Genomic DNA, 16,203 nt, shown 5'->3' on the forward strand with positions numbered 1-16,203 from the left:
TTTATGTTAGAAAGACCCAGTCTCTTTGAGGTTGATAGCATATTTATCCTGGCTCTTCTATCACCATTGCAGAATTCATTAATCATGTTTTCCTGTTCTTTTATTTCTTCATTCCTTATTGATAATTTTAAAAAAAAATTAAACCTCAGCAAAATTTTCATGTTGTAGAATGCAATTTGATCAAACCAAGATAGCTTAATCTTCCTGTATTCCTTCTCTTCAATTTTCACTTCTAATATCAATTCCTTAAAATTTTTCTTTTTAGATCCTGTGAAATTTTTTTTGTTTGATTTTTCCCAAATATTTAATACTCTATTTTAATATCAAGTTTTCCTTTATCAGTGCTTTTTTAAAATTATTACAATTAAATAACATCATTTCTGATTTAAACCAATTTATTTTTAAGCTGATTACTTCTCCAGCTTTTTCCAAATGAGCTTTTATATGCTCTGTAACAGTAGATGGAACCTCAGTTGCTAGTAATGTGTAATAAACAAATAAATTAATCTTTTTGGCCTATACCCTGTATTGACTTATCTTCCCTAATAGCATTTGCCAGCAAATAGTATTGGGGAAAGAGGGCATTCTCATCACATAACTTGGCTTGCTAAAATTTGTTCTGTTGCTCCATCATTCACTAATACTGTGGCAAATTTTTTACAGTATAATTGATGAATTATACTTCTAATTGTATACCACATTCAAGCTTTTCTACCAACCTTTTTAGTGCCGGCTATTCCATCAAATCATTCATTCATTTAAAATATTTCTATCCCACTTTTCTCCCTGAAAGGACCCAAGACTTAAAAATATCTAATGCCATTATCCCGGCTTTCTTTTTACTTTTAGATAAATAGTGAATTACATTCAATACTCTTCTGGTTACATTTTCCATTTGCTTCCCTTTTATAAATCCATTTTGATTGGTCTTTGTGTATTTTCCGATGAAACTGTTCATCCTTTCAGCCAAAATCTTAACATCTTCGTTAATTAAAGAAATAGGTCTATAAGCTTTCACATCCTTGGGATCTTTATTACATTTTAATGTTAGAATAATTAGTGAATTCTTCCAGGAGGATAGACTTTCCTCTCCTTCCATTATATTATTAAATAAAGTTTTGAGCCTCGGTACTAAAATTTTTTTTCAAAGTTTTATAATATGCATCTTTACACTCAATGATCTTTTCTAGTTCCTTCATGGATGCCCTTCTAGTCCCAGTCTTCTTTTGATTTCTTGGCTGCAGTTTCCGTTAGGCTTGATGATTGAACCACGGTATAAAAAAACTAGAGTATTTCAGTCTCTTCATTGTCAGTGTTAAAGTTGTGTAGTTCCTCTGTAGTCATGATATTTGTCTTAACTTTCAGCTGCAGTCCTGCTTTGGCACTTTCCTCTTTCACCTTCCCTAACAGTCATTTCATGTCATTGCCACTTTCTGCTGGTAAAACAATGTCATTTGTAGACCTTAATTTATTGATGTTTCTTCCACCAATTTTCGCTCCTTAATCTGAATCCATTCGGGCTTTCCGTATGATATAGGGCAGGGGTCTCCAAAGTACGGCCTGCGGGCCAATCTGGCCCACATGTGCGTGTGAATGGGTGGGTGGGTTTTGGCCCTCGAAAATATGGAAAATATATTACGTGACCCTCACTGTAAAAAGTTTGGAGACCCATGATCTAGGCTATATGGGGGTGCCATTATTTGCATTTTTAAAAATTTGCTGGAGCACGATAAGGCAGTAATTCTTGCGCAAAATGTCAAGTTAGTTTCACTAAAATCAGAAGGTCTTCTTTCCAAATAAACATCTATGGATTTTACCACACAAGATCCATTTAGTTTAGTGTACTGTCGCCAAGAGTTGGGCTTGAAAAGATCTTTATGGTTGACATTTATGTCCCCAACATGTGATAATTATGATGCCAATAAGCTCCTTTCTATTGCACCAGCATTTTTAAGTAGTTTTCATTTTTTATGAATCTATGTGTACATCATGGTTTCAGCTAGTAAGTTTTTGTCACATATTTAAATATTTTCATGTGCAAATTATTTTTGTTTGTGTTCAATGCAAAATATATTTTATTGTATTTATTGTTTATGCATGTTGTGCCTTGATTTACACCACAACTCTGCCAAAATATTTAAACCATAAAGGAAGAAAATTTTGTATTTTATGAGAAACACGTTGATTGTTAGCTATTGGTATGATGCTGTTCTATGTCTAAATCCAATACATTTTCCCCAACTTTGATTGGAGGTTGCAGTTTTGCAAAGAAAATAAGCTTGGGTTAAGGATTAATTAATATCGAACTATCCGTTTTGGTAATTTTTTTACCTAACATTTTAAATACAATCTTACTAGTACTTCTTTAATATTTGAATACTTTACTGTTTTTAGCTTTTAATATTGTGTTTTCAGTTATGCAGGCTCCTTGGCTTATTTATTTTAAGAAGAAAGGCAGGGTAAAATATTTTAAATAAATAAATGTTCAACCACTTGGGAGTATTAGGCCTCCCAAAATGTTGAGACAAATGACTAGATAGGCGGGGTATAAATACAATAAATAAATAAATAAATAAATTAGTGTAATAATAAGGACACAAGATGAATTGAGCTTGCGGCTTTTTCAGATGTCCCTTACCCATCCACAGGAATAGAAGGTAGCAAGGTCACTTTAACAGCTGCAAAGCAAAGACAGCCTCTCTATCAGATTCTAAATTGTGACTTGGTTAGCTACCTGAGTCTGGTAGAAATTGTTTTCCCTCACAGGAAGATTGAACTACTCATTTGTTTCCATTTGTTCCTTTTAATATTTGCATCCCTGGAAAGAATGATTATATTTGAGATCCAGAAACTTCTGAGATCTTTTCCTGTTATCCTGTACTTAAGCTGATAAGAATGGTTATAAAAACCAAGGATTTTTGCACTTGCATTCTGAATGGTGGCTGTACCTGTTATTTCTGCCTGCATCATTTATGGGACCCAATATTGCAGATTAGGTCTTGAGGGCTTTGCCCACAGGCATCCTAGTGCAGTTTATATTTAGAAATTTAATCAGTCTCTTCCTGATCTGCAGTCTTAGCAAGATTAATCTCAAACCCCGCTTGTGATATCAGTGTTTCCATTTTAAACAGAATTCCTTTTCCTTCTGGAGAGTCAGGGAGATGCTCTCTACATGTAGGTGCAGCCAGACTGTTTTATGAAGGGGAACAAAGAGTTATAAAGTGTGGAATTCCAATCATGCTTAATTGAATGGCAGTTGGGCTGCCCTCTGAGAATCAAGTGGGGCCAAATTTGCAAGTGCAGCTAGTTCTTTCTTCTTATGAGTCTCTCTCTTTCTCTGAATGGCCCTGTCTAATGCTCTCCTGGATTTATACTCTTTTGAAAGGCAAGGAACCTGAGACAGTTTATAGTATGGTTTAGAGTAGTTGCTGCTAAGAAAGGTCTGATGGATTAATAAACTTTAATTTAGTGTAGTGGTAAATATATAAGTAGAAATATTTTAATTATTTATTTAACTTATATGCTGCCCACTCTACCTAAAGGTGGCTTACAACTATTAAAATACAATAAAAAGATAAAACAATTAAAATACAATTAAAATAGATACTCTAAAATTGCCATCAGGACCCACAGTTCATATTATTTCAATTAAAAGCCTTCTGGAACAGGAAGGTTTTGACCTGGTGCCAAAATGTCATCAGTGTCGGCGCCAGACGAATCTCAGTCGGGAGGGCATTCCATAGTCTGGGGGCAGCTTGTTGCATGTCCAGATGCTCTCAAGGGGACATCAATCTCCTGTATTTCTGTGAAGGAATGTGTGTGGGTTTTTTTTACATAATACTGCAACTCTGCCTCTCTTTCTATTCTTTCTGTTCGTTTTGAACAATTTCTATCTTTCAATGCTGTATTCCAGTTGTGGGAGTCATCCCACCAAGTTTCAGTTATTCCTATCAAATCATATTTCCTGAACTAAATTTCCAGGTGTTCTTGTTTGTTTCCCATACTCTTGGCATTCATATATAGACACCAGATATTGTGTGTCTTTGTATATTTTTATGAATATTACTACAGTAATAATATTGATGTTATTATTGACCCCCATTTGAAAGTTTGATCTGTTTCTCTTGTGTGTAAGGCTTCATCTGTCTTTAACTTTCTGCTTGCATCTCCCTTCCCCTTCCAATTCAGTTTAAAGCTCTCCTGATGAAGTTCTTCATGCTGTGGCCAAACACATTCTTCCCAGTCCTTGTTAGGTGCAAGCCATCTCTTGCTAGCAGTCCTTTTTTCAGGAAGCTTAGCCTGTGGTCCCAGACACCAAATCCCTCAAGTCAACACCACCTTTCTAGCCATACTCATTCACCTGGAGTATTTTCCTTTCCCTTTCTATTCCTCTTCCTAGTGCTAGTAGGATGGATGAAAAAAAAAACTATCTGGGTCCCAAAGTCCTTGAATTTCCTTCCCAGAGCTTCGAAGTCTGATGTGATTTCTTCAGAGCTCCTCTTGGCTGTGTCGTTCGTTTGCATGTGGACAAGAAGAAAGGGATATGTATCTGTAGGTTTTATGAGTGATGGCAGTCTTGCCGTCACATCCCTTATCTGACCTCCAGGGAGACAGCATACCTGGCGAGTCCATGGATCTTCCTGGCATATTTCAGTCTCAGTTCCACTCAGTAGGGTGTCTCTTACTACAACTACTCTTCTCTTCTTTTTGTAGGGTGCAGGTTCAGTGACTGTATTTTGCTATGCTTCAGCCCTTCTCATGTCATCCTGTGTATTCCTGCATTGAGCAGGAGTTAGACTCTGTGACCTTACAGGCCTCTTCCAACTAAATTATTCTATGTTCTATGAAGCACAGTCTTCTGGAAGTTTAAGGAGACTGCAGTCCAGATTTAGGCATGTGAAGAGTTGTTGTTGTTCTGTGCCATCAAATTGGAACCAACTTATAGCCACCGTAATAGGGCTTTCAAGGTAAGCAAGGTATTTATGGAATGGTTTTACTGGTAAAATGACTGGAGATTCAAACCCAGTTCTCCAGAGTCCTAGTCTGTCACTCTAGCCATGGCACCACATTGCGTATGTGAAGAATAGACCGATTGAAATCAATGGGGCATCTTAATCACGACCAACTTTTTCCATTAATTTTTGTGAGGCTGTTATAAGCACGACAAACTCTTACTCAGGCAGGTTGTGATTTCCAGGCCTTGATTGGATTGTGCCCCTTGTTCACAGCAGATAACTTGGTGTGTTCTCATGAGAAAGCAATACTGAAAGAGGCTTAATCCCCCCCCCCTACTTTTACTTACTTCAGGCTTTTGCAGCTCCAGAGAATAGTCCTTGCAACAGATTCTGACCTTCCGGATGAGTTGCTCTATGGAAGAGCGGGCTATCTTTATGCATTGCTTTATTTGAATACTGAAATTGGCCCCGAGACAGTAGCACAGTCTGTTATTAAAGAGGTAAGAGAAGACATGTTTCCAAAATTGCCTGTCCAGTTTTTCTTTGAATGGTAGAAAATTCTGTGGTTGACCTCATACAGAGCAAGCCTGACCAAATCATTAACCAATAAAATGGCTGTCTCAGACGGCAAGCTTTGGTTGATATAGAATGACAGAATATAGCTGCCTGCTTCCTTGATTAGTATCGTATATTCACTGCCAGGGAAAAGGCACATGAGGGATGTTGTCCCATCTCCCTAAATAACAAATCGGTGTTAAGAATTCTATACAGTCCCTAAAGGGGGCAGGGTGGAATTTGCTGCATATTGCAAATATTTGGTTCTGGCCATGTGACCAACTCACTTCCGTTGGGAGGAAAGAATATAAGGTGTGATGCCTTTCAACTGTTTGTTTATTTAAAATATTTTTACTCTGCCTTTCTCCTTAAAAGAACCCAAGTTGGCTTACATAATTAAAAGACAATATTAAATCAAACAACATTGAGAATCCAAATACTAAAAAGGACCAAACAAATACAATACAAAAAAATACATAAGCAACACCAAAACGCATTCAAAGCAGTAAGGGTACAACAATCCCTTTAAAAACACTACTCGGGCAAAGCAAAGTGTGCTGCTTATATACTGCCCCACAGTGCTCAAAGCACTCTCTGGGCAGTTTACAGCTTAGTTATACAGGCTAGACATTGCCCCCCTCCCCCATTGAACTAGGTTACTCATCTTAGCAACTTCGGAAGGATGGAAGGTTGAATCAACCTCAGGATGGATGTCAGAATCCACTGGGATTGAACACTGACAGTGAGCAGAGTTCTGAGTGCAATACTACAGTTTAACCACTGTGCCATGAAGCTCTTAGGCAACCAGTCACTCTGAGAAAGCTTGCCTAAAGAGAATGTGTTTGCCTTGATGCAGAAGAATAGAGGCCACCAGCCTGGCCTCTTGTGGGAGGGAGTTCCAAGTCTGGAAGCAGTAATAGGGAGCACCCTCTCCCATGTATCCGCCAAATTCACCTGTGAAGGTGGCAGGATGGGAAAAAAGACCTCTCCTAATGATCATACTGACACTCAAGCAAAGCAAAGTGTGCTGCTTATATACTGCCATGGCACTTAAAGCACTCTCTGGATGGTTTACAATTTATTATGCAGGCTACACATTGCCCGCCTGCCCACCCACCCAGTGAGCTGGGTACTCATTTTACTGATCTCGGAAGAATAGAAAGCTGAGTCAACCTTGGATTGAATCCCAGGTCGTGAGCACAGATTTGGATGCAGTACAGCAGTTTAACCACTGTGCCATGAGACTTATAAAGGGAGATGTGGTCTTTGATGTGGTCCCTACTCGTGTTAGAAGAACAATGAACAGATGCTTGAAGGCTGTTCATTGTTCTGAGACTGTGACCAACCCTCAGTATCGAGGTAGCCAGCTCAGCCTGCCTTCCACTATATCCCTGCTGCTGTTGAATGCCAAGTCTGTTTCTTATAAGGCCCAGGTGATTTACGACCTTATCCTGGAGGAGGATGCAGACCTGGCATGCATAACCGAGACGTGGCTCAATGGGGAGGGTGGCCCTCCCCTGGCTCTCATCTGCCCGCCCGGTTATGCAGTCCAGCACCAGGGTAGACTGGAGGGGCGGGGGGGGAGTAGCCATTGTTTACAAATCCAACTTAGAGGCTACTAGGCGCTCCTCGGTGGTAAAGCCAGGTCTAGAGGCACTCCACGTGTCAATAGGGGCTAGGGATGGTATTGGGATTTTGCTGGGTTACCGCGCTTCCCGCGACCCAGCCACTTCCCTACCAGAGCTGGCCGACTCTGTCTCTGCGGCATTGTTGGGATCCCAGAGGCTTCTTGTCTTGGGTGATTTCAACGTGCACATGGGGGCAGAGACTACAAGGCCAGCTCTTGAGTTCTTGGAAACCATGGCTTCCTTGAACATGTCCCAACATGTCATCGGCCCCACCCACGTGGGTGGCCATACGTTGGACCTGGTTTTTTCCACCAGTTGGAGTGAGTGTGGTCTGGTGGTGACTGACCTCGTGTTGGTCCCCTTGTCATGGTCAGATCACCACCTAATAAAATGTAACCTCTCAGTGGCACTCCCCCCTCGTGGGGAGCAGGGACCTATTTCTGTGGTCCACCCTCGAAGGCTACTAGATCCTGTTGGATTCCAGGAGGCCATAAGAGGTGTTTCGGCTGACCTGGCTGGTGCTCCTGTCGAGGCTCTGGTTGACAGCTGGTCCATCGCTGCCACTAGTGCTGTAGACACAATCGCGCCTAAACGCCCTCTCCAGCTCAGAGCTCGGCCTGAGCCCTGGTTTAACCAGGAGCTCCGAGTGATGATGTAGGCGAAGGCTAGAGCATAGGTGGAGGAAGAACCCGACGGATTATAATTGGATAGCTGTTAGAGTCGCAACTAACCTTTACCTGACTAAGGTAAAGGCTGCATGTAGATCATTCTTTGCTAACCGGATAAGCGAAGCGTCAACCAGCAGGCGGAGTTATTCCGTATAGTGTGCGACCTATCCGGAACTGGTTCATGTGATAGGCCTCCCCCTGGTTTTTCACCTGACCAGTTTGCAGCCTTCTTTAAATCTAAAGTGGAGGCCACCCGCCAGGAGCTCTCTCCTTTTTTAAATACAGTGAGTCGAACAGAGATGTCCAGCACTCCGTCTTGCCCGGTGACTTTCAACTCCTTTCAGCCTGTAGTGCGTGACTCTGTGGCCAGGGTGCTCGATTGCTGTCGAGCCACCACCTCCTCCCTTGACCCTTGCCCGGCCTGGCTAATCAAAGCAGCCAGGCCAATAACAACAGAATGGGCCACAGTAATAATAAATGGGTCTTTCCTTGAGGGCAGATTCCCATCTGCCCTCAAGGAGACACTCATTAGGCCCATAAGAAAGAAACCTAGTTTGGCGGCGGATGAAATTGGCAATTATAGGCCCGTCGCCAATGTTTCTTTCATGAGCAAAGTGGTTGAGAGGGTGGTGGCTGATCAGCTCCAAGCTCACCTGGATGAAACAGATGCCCTGGATCCGTTTCAGTCGGGCTTCAGGCCGTGCCACGGTACAGAGACGGCATTGGTCGCCCTGTACAATGACCTGTGAAGGGAGGCCGACAGGGGCAAAATGTCTCTGCTGGTCCTCCTCGACATCTCGGCGGCCTTCGATACCATCGACCACGGTATCCTCTTGGGGAGGCTCTCCGAGCTGGGAATTGGTGGCTCGGCACTCGCCTGGCTCCGTTCCTTCTTGGAGGACCGCACCCAGAGAGTACAGCTTGGGGAGAGTGTCTCGGCCCCGTGGAGTCTCAATTATGGGGTTCCACAGGGGTCGATCATCTCCCCAATGCTGTTTAACATCTATATGAGGCCGTTGGGTGGGGTCATCAGGGGGTGTGGGGCTTCGTGTCATCAATATGCCGATGACACCCAGCTCTACATCTCGTTTTCACCAACTGCAGGTGATGCTGTCCTGTCCTTTCAGCCCTGCCTGGGGGCCGTACTGCAATGGGTGCAGGAGAATGGGCTGAGGCTGAACCCGGACAAGACAGAAGTCCTGAGGGTGGGTGCCCCCGTGGTAGGTGGCTTGGGTGACTCTCTCACGTTTGGGGGGGTCACCTTGACCGCGAAGAGTGGGGTTCGTAGTCTGGGCATATACCTGGACCCGACGCTCACCATGGAAACGCAGGTGGCGTCGGTAGTCCGCACCACCTTTTTCCATCTTTGGCAGATTACCCGGCTGAGACCCTACCTCGACACTGGGGCGCTCACCACCTTGGTACATGCGCTCGTAATCTCAAGATTAGACCACTGTAACGTGCTCTACGTGGGGCTGCCTTTGAGGCTGATGCGGAAACTTCAGGTGGTGCAGAATGTGGCGGCCAGATTCCTCACCAGAGTGAGAAAACACCAACACATTTCTCCAACACTGGCCACATTGCATTGGCTGTTTCACGTCAACTTCAAAGTTTTAATGCTTACTTATAAGGCCCTAAACAGTTTAAGACCTCGATACTTGGCGGAACGCCTGCTTCCACCAAGGTCTACCCGGATCACCCAAGTGAGTCAGGAGGTGAGGCTGAGGAGCCTGACGCCGAGAGAGGCCCGGAAGGAGAAGACACGAAACCGGGCCTTCTCTGCGGTGGCTCCTCGCCTCTGGAACAATCTCCCTCCGATGATTCGCGCGGCCCCTACGCTGGGCATCTTTAAAACCCAATTTAAAACATGGTTGTTCATTCAGGCCTTCCCTCCAGCCAATTCTTGATTTTCTTAATTTCCCTATTTTTATTTTATTATAGTTGTTTTGTATTACTATGTATTTGTTTGTGTTTTTATTGTCTGATTTTATATTGGAAGCCGCCTAGAGTGGTCCGGTGGTCCAGATAGGTGGGGTATAAATCAAATAAATAAATAAATAAATTTGAGATCATTTGGGCACAAACCATTTAGGGCTGTATAGGTTGGAATCAACTCTTCCCACATCTTTGTTGGTGCAGAACTGCTGCTCACCTTCCTGGGCCCTTCCTACCCTTTTCTTGCCTTTCCAGATACGTTTTGTGAACTCAGATTTCCCTGAACACTATTAATTCTTGTGCTTATCCAGCATCAATGGAAGACATGAAATGCTGTCCCAGTACATAATGGAAAGATGGCTGACAGATACCATGCCCCCTTTACTTGCCTTGAAGAGCAGATTGAAGAGGAAGAATGCCTTGGCATTCCGAGAAGACATTAAGATAGAACAAAAAGTTCCCAAAAAGTGAGGTATTGCTACCTGAGGAGCATTGGGGTTGGGGGAGGCAAACCTGCTGATGCTCAACAGTGAAGCCTTTCAAAAATACATCAGATGGGCCAAGAAGTAATTTGTGCTCAGATTCAGAGAGCCCGTCACTTAGCTATACTGCCCAGTTTAGCCCTGGGGGGGGGGGGTGAGCCCAGGTGAGTGAGTTGTGGTTAGGACTATGGAACCAGCCTCCCTCCTAACACATCAGTCTTTTTAGACTTGGTAGTGCTTCCAGGGAGTCCACAATTCCACAAGGCTAGGCAGTTAGGACCAATATGCCCACCTTGCAAAGTAGTTTCCATCACATTTGCAAAAGCACCAACAATTCTTGCTAGATGCTCATGGCAAAACTTGGTTTTAATACCATTAATCTTCTGAGTTGAAAACTCAGACAGTTGAAGAAGTTTCATATTATTTTAAATAGAATGAAAAGACTAAAAAGCAAAATGACAGAAATGGTTTCAAAAAGCGTTTGTTGCAAAAATTTGATTGAGACAAAGCTATGGCATGGCAATCAAGTGAACAAACAAGAAAATAATAAAGCTAAACTATTCCAACTAATACTCACACAGAAACGTGTAAGTCAGCGTATTTCTGAAGCATATACAGAGTGACTCCTTCATGCTATTTTTATACATTAACCCTCCCAGTCCAGACCTTTCCAGATGATTCACCAATCAGGCTTTGAGTTCCTTCAAATGTTAATGAAGACAAGAGTACAGCTGAAATCATCTAATTAGTGCAGCACCAGGGAAGACGTTGACTTGGCCTCAAAGGCCTCTTTCTGACAAAATAAGCTGCCAGTGTTACCTTCTCCTTGTTGCTGGCCATGACAGTTCTCAGCCAACTTTCCCGGGCACACAAAAAGAAGTCTGATTTTCTAACATGGGCCTCATGTTCCCCAATTTCTCAGTTTCTTTGCATTAATGCTAATGAGACACAGCTTTTAAAAATTCCTGATTTGAGAGAAGTTACTATTTGACACCAAAGCTTAGAAAAAATACGTTTTGGACAAGGCCTCTCAGAATCCCTTCAGTTTCCCTAGAACCCTTGAATCCCCTGCAGTGGAGGATCCTAGAAGTTGTAATCCAAAGAAGTAACATTTCCAGTGTCTGCTTGACACCAATGATATCACAGGCATTGTCCAGTAGTTGGGCTGGAGCTGACACTTTTTCTTTTTCTTTTTGAGCCAACATAAAGCATTGTGTTTTTATGTCAGTGTGTGTGTTTTTTAAGAAAATACAGCATTTTTATATTTGTTGGTTATAAAACATGCTGATCAAATGTGAGTTTTCTTGGAATAGTTGGATATCTCCCTTTTTTCCCTCCTCTCTAGGTAGTGGACTCCATCATTGAATCCGGTAAAAACTTTTCCAGGGAAGAAAAAAAGACTGAACGGTGTCCATTATTGTACCAATGGCACAAGAAGCAGTATGTTGGTGCAGCTCACGGTGTGTCTGGGATCTACTACATGCTAATGCAGGTAATGTTTCCTGAGGAAAGTTTATTGCCTGGTTAACCCACCATTCATGGTTCTTAGGCTAGATTTTCCCCTTAACACAGTGGGGCTGTGCCCCACATTTGCTGTTGCCTAGTTAAACGATAATGGAAGGCAAAAGGAAAAGTAATTTACTAGATTTCTCAATGACAATGCGGATGAACAGTAATATTGTTATTTTTCTAAAAACATTTTATTGTGTGCATTTGTTTAGCCAGCTGCCAATGTGGATCAGGAGACTTTGTCAGAACTGGTGAAGCCAAGCATCGACTATGTGCGTCATAAAAAATTCCGATCTGGGAATTATCCTTCATCTTTAAGCAACGAAACTGACAGATTGGTGCATTGGTGTCATGGTGCCCCAGGAGTTATCCATATGCTCATGCAAGCATATAAGGTATGCCCTTGTTTTCCTACATGAGAAACCCATACAGTATTTTACCATGAAAGTCAGCTTTTCAGATTCCTAATAGGAGCCTGTTAGATGCCCACTAATGTTCCTCCATCTTTATGTTACCCTTCTTTCTCAAAATCCAGTAAAACTTTATCTGCTGCATGGGTAAGAAACTTGTTACTATGAACAAAGATCAGAATGAACCCAAGAACTTCTCCTGTCTGAGTCAGGGCAGCAAATGCAGCTCCCACCTAAGGGATGGCCATATTATTTGGGCATACAGGGGAGAAATCCCCCAAGTAATTCTTCAGCTCTAGCAGTAAAGAGCTCCAGTATAACAAATTAAATAGCAATTAGATGCCCTTTTCCTGATCATATATATTCAGATTACCTGAATCTGCTGCCTGAGTTGGTTGCCTCACTTTATGGCCCTAATGGTAGGGCCAGCACTGACCAAGATCTAAAATGTCTGTAAAATTTGATTATATTAGCCCAAGAGGACAAGGTGCTCCTTGGCAGGAATGCAAATCTAAGCAACACTCCTTCCTTTGCCGTCTGACAAACTGCTTTTGAAAGTGGTTAAGATATTCAAACACAGTTTTTGTTATGGCTGTGCTGTTCAAAAAATGATCTGATTTGTTTGACTGTAGGCTTCAGTTAAGGTGCTTAGTGTTTTGTTATCAATTTTATATATAACCAAATAGCAGATCCAGCCTCATCTGGTAAACATGCACATCTCAGCTATCTGAATAATATATACAGATTTATGCGTTGTGCCATCTAATTGTATTCAGTTCACTTGTACTTTTATTCTTGTTTTGACTACTTTGGTCATTCAGCTTCCACCAAATTAAAACATAACTATAGATAATAATGAATACATGAGCAAGGTGCTAGTTTAACAAACACAATGCTAACAGATACAAATACAAATATGTACATTCACCAAAATGCTGAATTAAAAGCAAAATATAAAATGATTAAAATGCACATTCAATTTCAATAAAAAGTAAGTAATTTCAGTTACTTTTGTGGGTCTTCAGATACTCTTTCCTTAACTTCTGGGCAGCCACAGCGAGTCTCACCACTCTATCTGTTACCACCTTGTTGGTGTCAGATAACAGAGAGATGATTTTATTTTGATCATTTTTATCTAGCCTATCCTTTAGCAAAATTGCTCTGAAACTTGTGCTAGGTTCACTGTATATGGGACAGTGCACTAAATAAAGTTGTCTGTCCTCTTCTGCTTGTGCTCCACATAAAAAAGCGCTGAGATCTTGGTGCCTGGGTTTACCGTCCTTCCAGATATAGTGAAGGCAGAGTTTGAAATCTTAGTGCCAAAAATGCTTTTCTAAGGGGAAGGGCTGACAGTTCATATAGATAATACATAAATCTATAGGATAATGTAAAAATGCAAATAAGGGGAAGCTAATGAAATCTTAATTTAGATCTTGCTGAGGATAAAAATCATTTAGCCTTTTCTTTATACATTTGTGGATCTGTTTCAGAGTTCTTGTTTGTATATTTTGTGGGATTGACTCAAAGGCTAGCATTTGTTTTTCACAATTAGCCATCCAGTTTTGTTTTGTTTTTTTTTTTTTTTGTCTGCCAGATTTCATTTGTACTAGAAATCATTTCTTAGGTAACCTGGAATCCTCCATATTTAAGGAGCTTAAAGTAATACATAAACCAGGCAACATAGATATAGAATTTTACTGACATAATCTCAATCTCAGCTCTAATTCTGGATGCTGGGGTAGATAGAGGCAAACCAAGCAAGAATTTGTAAAATTTATTTTGCACAGTTTCCAAATGTTTTGCTTTTGTAATTCTCCTAATTTCTCCTCCATAAAATAACGGTGGGATGAAAATACTCTTAAAGCAGGAGTGATCATATCCCCACCTTTTGTTCTGGGAGAAGCTCAGAACTGCATATGCAGCTCTTGTAGCCTTCAAAGCCGAAGATGTGAGCAGTTGCCCCTGTCTGCAAACCATACACCAAGGTAGTTAAAATATTTCACTTGTTCAATCACTTGGCCATCCAGAGACCACTTATGCTTCAATGGGTGGTTTCCAAACACTACAACATTTGTTTTAGCATTATTTATCTGAAGATATTCCTTACAGCAAATTGTGCAAACGTCTTTCAAGTGTCTCATGTGTGATATTAAGTCTGTATCATCTGCATATAGCAAAACTGACAATTTGTGCACTGAAACTGAAACAGGAAAATATCCTAGGCTTTCAAACTCCAAAACTGCATCACTTATATAAAGATTAAAACAGATGAGGGCTAATAAACAGCCCGGCCATACTCCCTTAGAAGTTGGAATTAAATCTGACAGCTGGTCGTAAAGGCCAACTCTCATGCTTGCAGGTGTGTCGATATACAACATTCTAATAAAAGTCAATAATCTCCTATCAGTATTGGAATTCTAAAGCCTTTCTCAATTCTATCAAATGCTTTTGTAAGATCTAAAAAAATTGTGTCATATTTGTTCATAAGATGATACGAGATGTAACATTAATCAGTAGTACTCCTACATTTCCTTAAAACTGCTTGTTGTTCAACGATGATATTGTTAGATTCTATCTAATACCAAGCATATAATTTTTAGGTCACATCCAGTAGGTTTACAGGCCTGTAATTATCTGGATCACTTTTATCTTTCTTGTAAATTGGTACAGTTATAGTCTCCCAGCTTTAGGAAGCTTACCAGTTATATTTATGAAAGTAAACAATTTTGCCAGCACTAGGGACCACCAATTAATATTTTCTAAGAAAAATTCAGATGGTAACATATATTCACCTGGAGCCTTTTTGTATTTCAATGCTTTCATCGGTTTTTTAACCACTGTTGGTGTCACTGGAGGCCATGGGTCAGTTTCATTTACCTTTATATACTTGTTATATAGCAGAGTTTCATGATTGGGAAGCTTTGAATTAAATATCTGTGTAAAAATTCTTCTTGTTTATCACACACTATTTGCCATCACCATTGAGTTTTGGTTGCTTAGATTTTTGTGATACTAATGTCCAAAATTTAGCAGCATCCTTATTCACTGCTCCTATTTCAAGCTGTTGCCATAGAGGAACATCTTATTTTCAAGTCATTTTCTTTTCGCAATTGTTTATCGCCTACGAGTTTGTACCAGATCTAATAACTGGAGATCACTGTGATTTTGTTTCATTTTTTTAACCAAATTATTTACTTCTCATTTCTTCTCTCTCCATTCTCCATCCAACCATTCAGTGTTGGATTTATGTTTTGCTCCATTACAATTAGGTTTACTTAATATTGGCTTTAACTCCTTTCTCTAGCCAATTAATGTGAGGCTATATAATAGATTTTCTAAATTATTTTATTTATTAGATTTATATACCGTCCATCTAGAATATGTCTACTCTGGGCGGTTTACATATAACATAAAAATAAACTGAGGTAAAATCCAAATTAATCACAAAGTCCAAGATGGGGAAAGGAAAAAAGAAGAAAAATGAGAGGGGGGGGGAGGAAAAGGAAGATAGGCTAGATAACAGCTGTAGGGAAGGCCTGTCTGTATAGCCATGTCTTCAAGCTAGTATTGAAGGCCTTCAGCGAGGGAGCCGGGCAGATTTCTACAGGTAAGTTGTTCCATAGGCGAGAGAAGTACTCTGCATTTTTGAATTCTGTTTACGCCTACACTTGCCTTGATTGGGTATGTGAGGATAAAAATACGTCTTTCAGGACAACCAGTGCTCCAGGAACAACCATATCTATAAGCAAAGGCTGGTGATCACTTTCAGGTCTTTGCCTCACTAAAAATTATTTGAACCATGGAACTCCTACTGATGACAAGAGGATATAATCGACTCTACTTCCTCCTCTTCAACAGGAGAAAGTAAACTCCCCTTCTGAATCTCCCTATCCTGAGCCATTACAAATGACCAGTTGCTATTTATAAATAGTATTAAATGACTTGAAGCCAGATTTATTAATACACATATCTTGATCTCCTGATTTTCTGGGAGGAAATTCCTACAAATCTTCACTCAGTAGACCAATTTTTTTCTGCTACAACAGCATTATTACCTCCAA

At 40.9% G+C, this 16,203-nt stretch overlaps 1 protein-coding gene across 1 annotated transcript in view; it reads left to right on the forward strand.

Moving 5' to 3' along the window:
* The window catches only part of LANCL2 (LanC like glutathione S-transferase 2), a 52,908-nt gene that overhangs the window by 22,526 nt on the left and 14,179 nt on the right, over positions 1-16,203 (forward strand). The window contains exons 4-6 of the mRNA XM_020798404.3: positions 5,308-5,455; positions 11,569-11,715; positions 11,945-12,127. Of these exons, the coding sequence (XP_020654063.3) occupies positions 5,308-5,455; positions 11,569-11,715; positions 11,945-12,127 (478 nt within the window). The remainder of the gene's footprint in view (positions 1-5,307; positions 5,456-11,568; positions 11,716-11,944; positions 12,128-16,203) is intronic.

Source organism: Pogona vitticeps, chromosome 6 (assembly GCF_051106095.1).
Source record: "Pogona vitticeps strain Pit_001003342236 chromosome 6, PviZW2.1, whole genome shotgun sequence".
Lineage (NCBI taxonomy): Eukaryota > Metazoa > Chordata > Lepidosauria > Squamata > Agamidae > Pogona > Pogona vitticeps.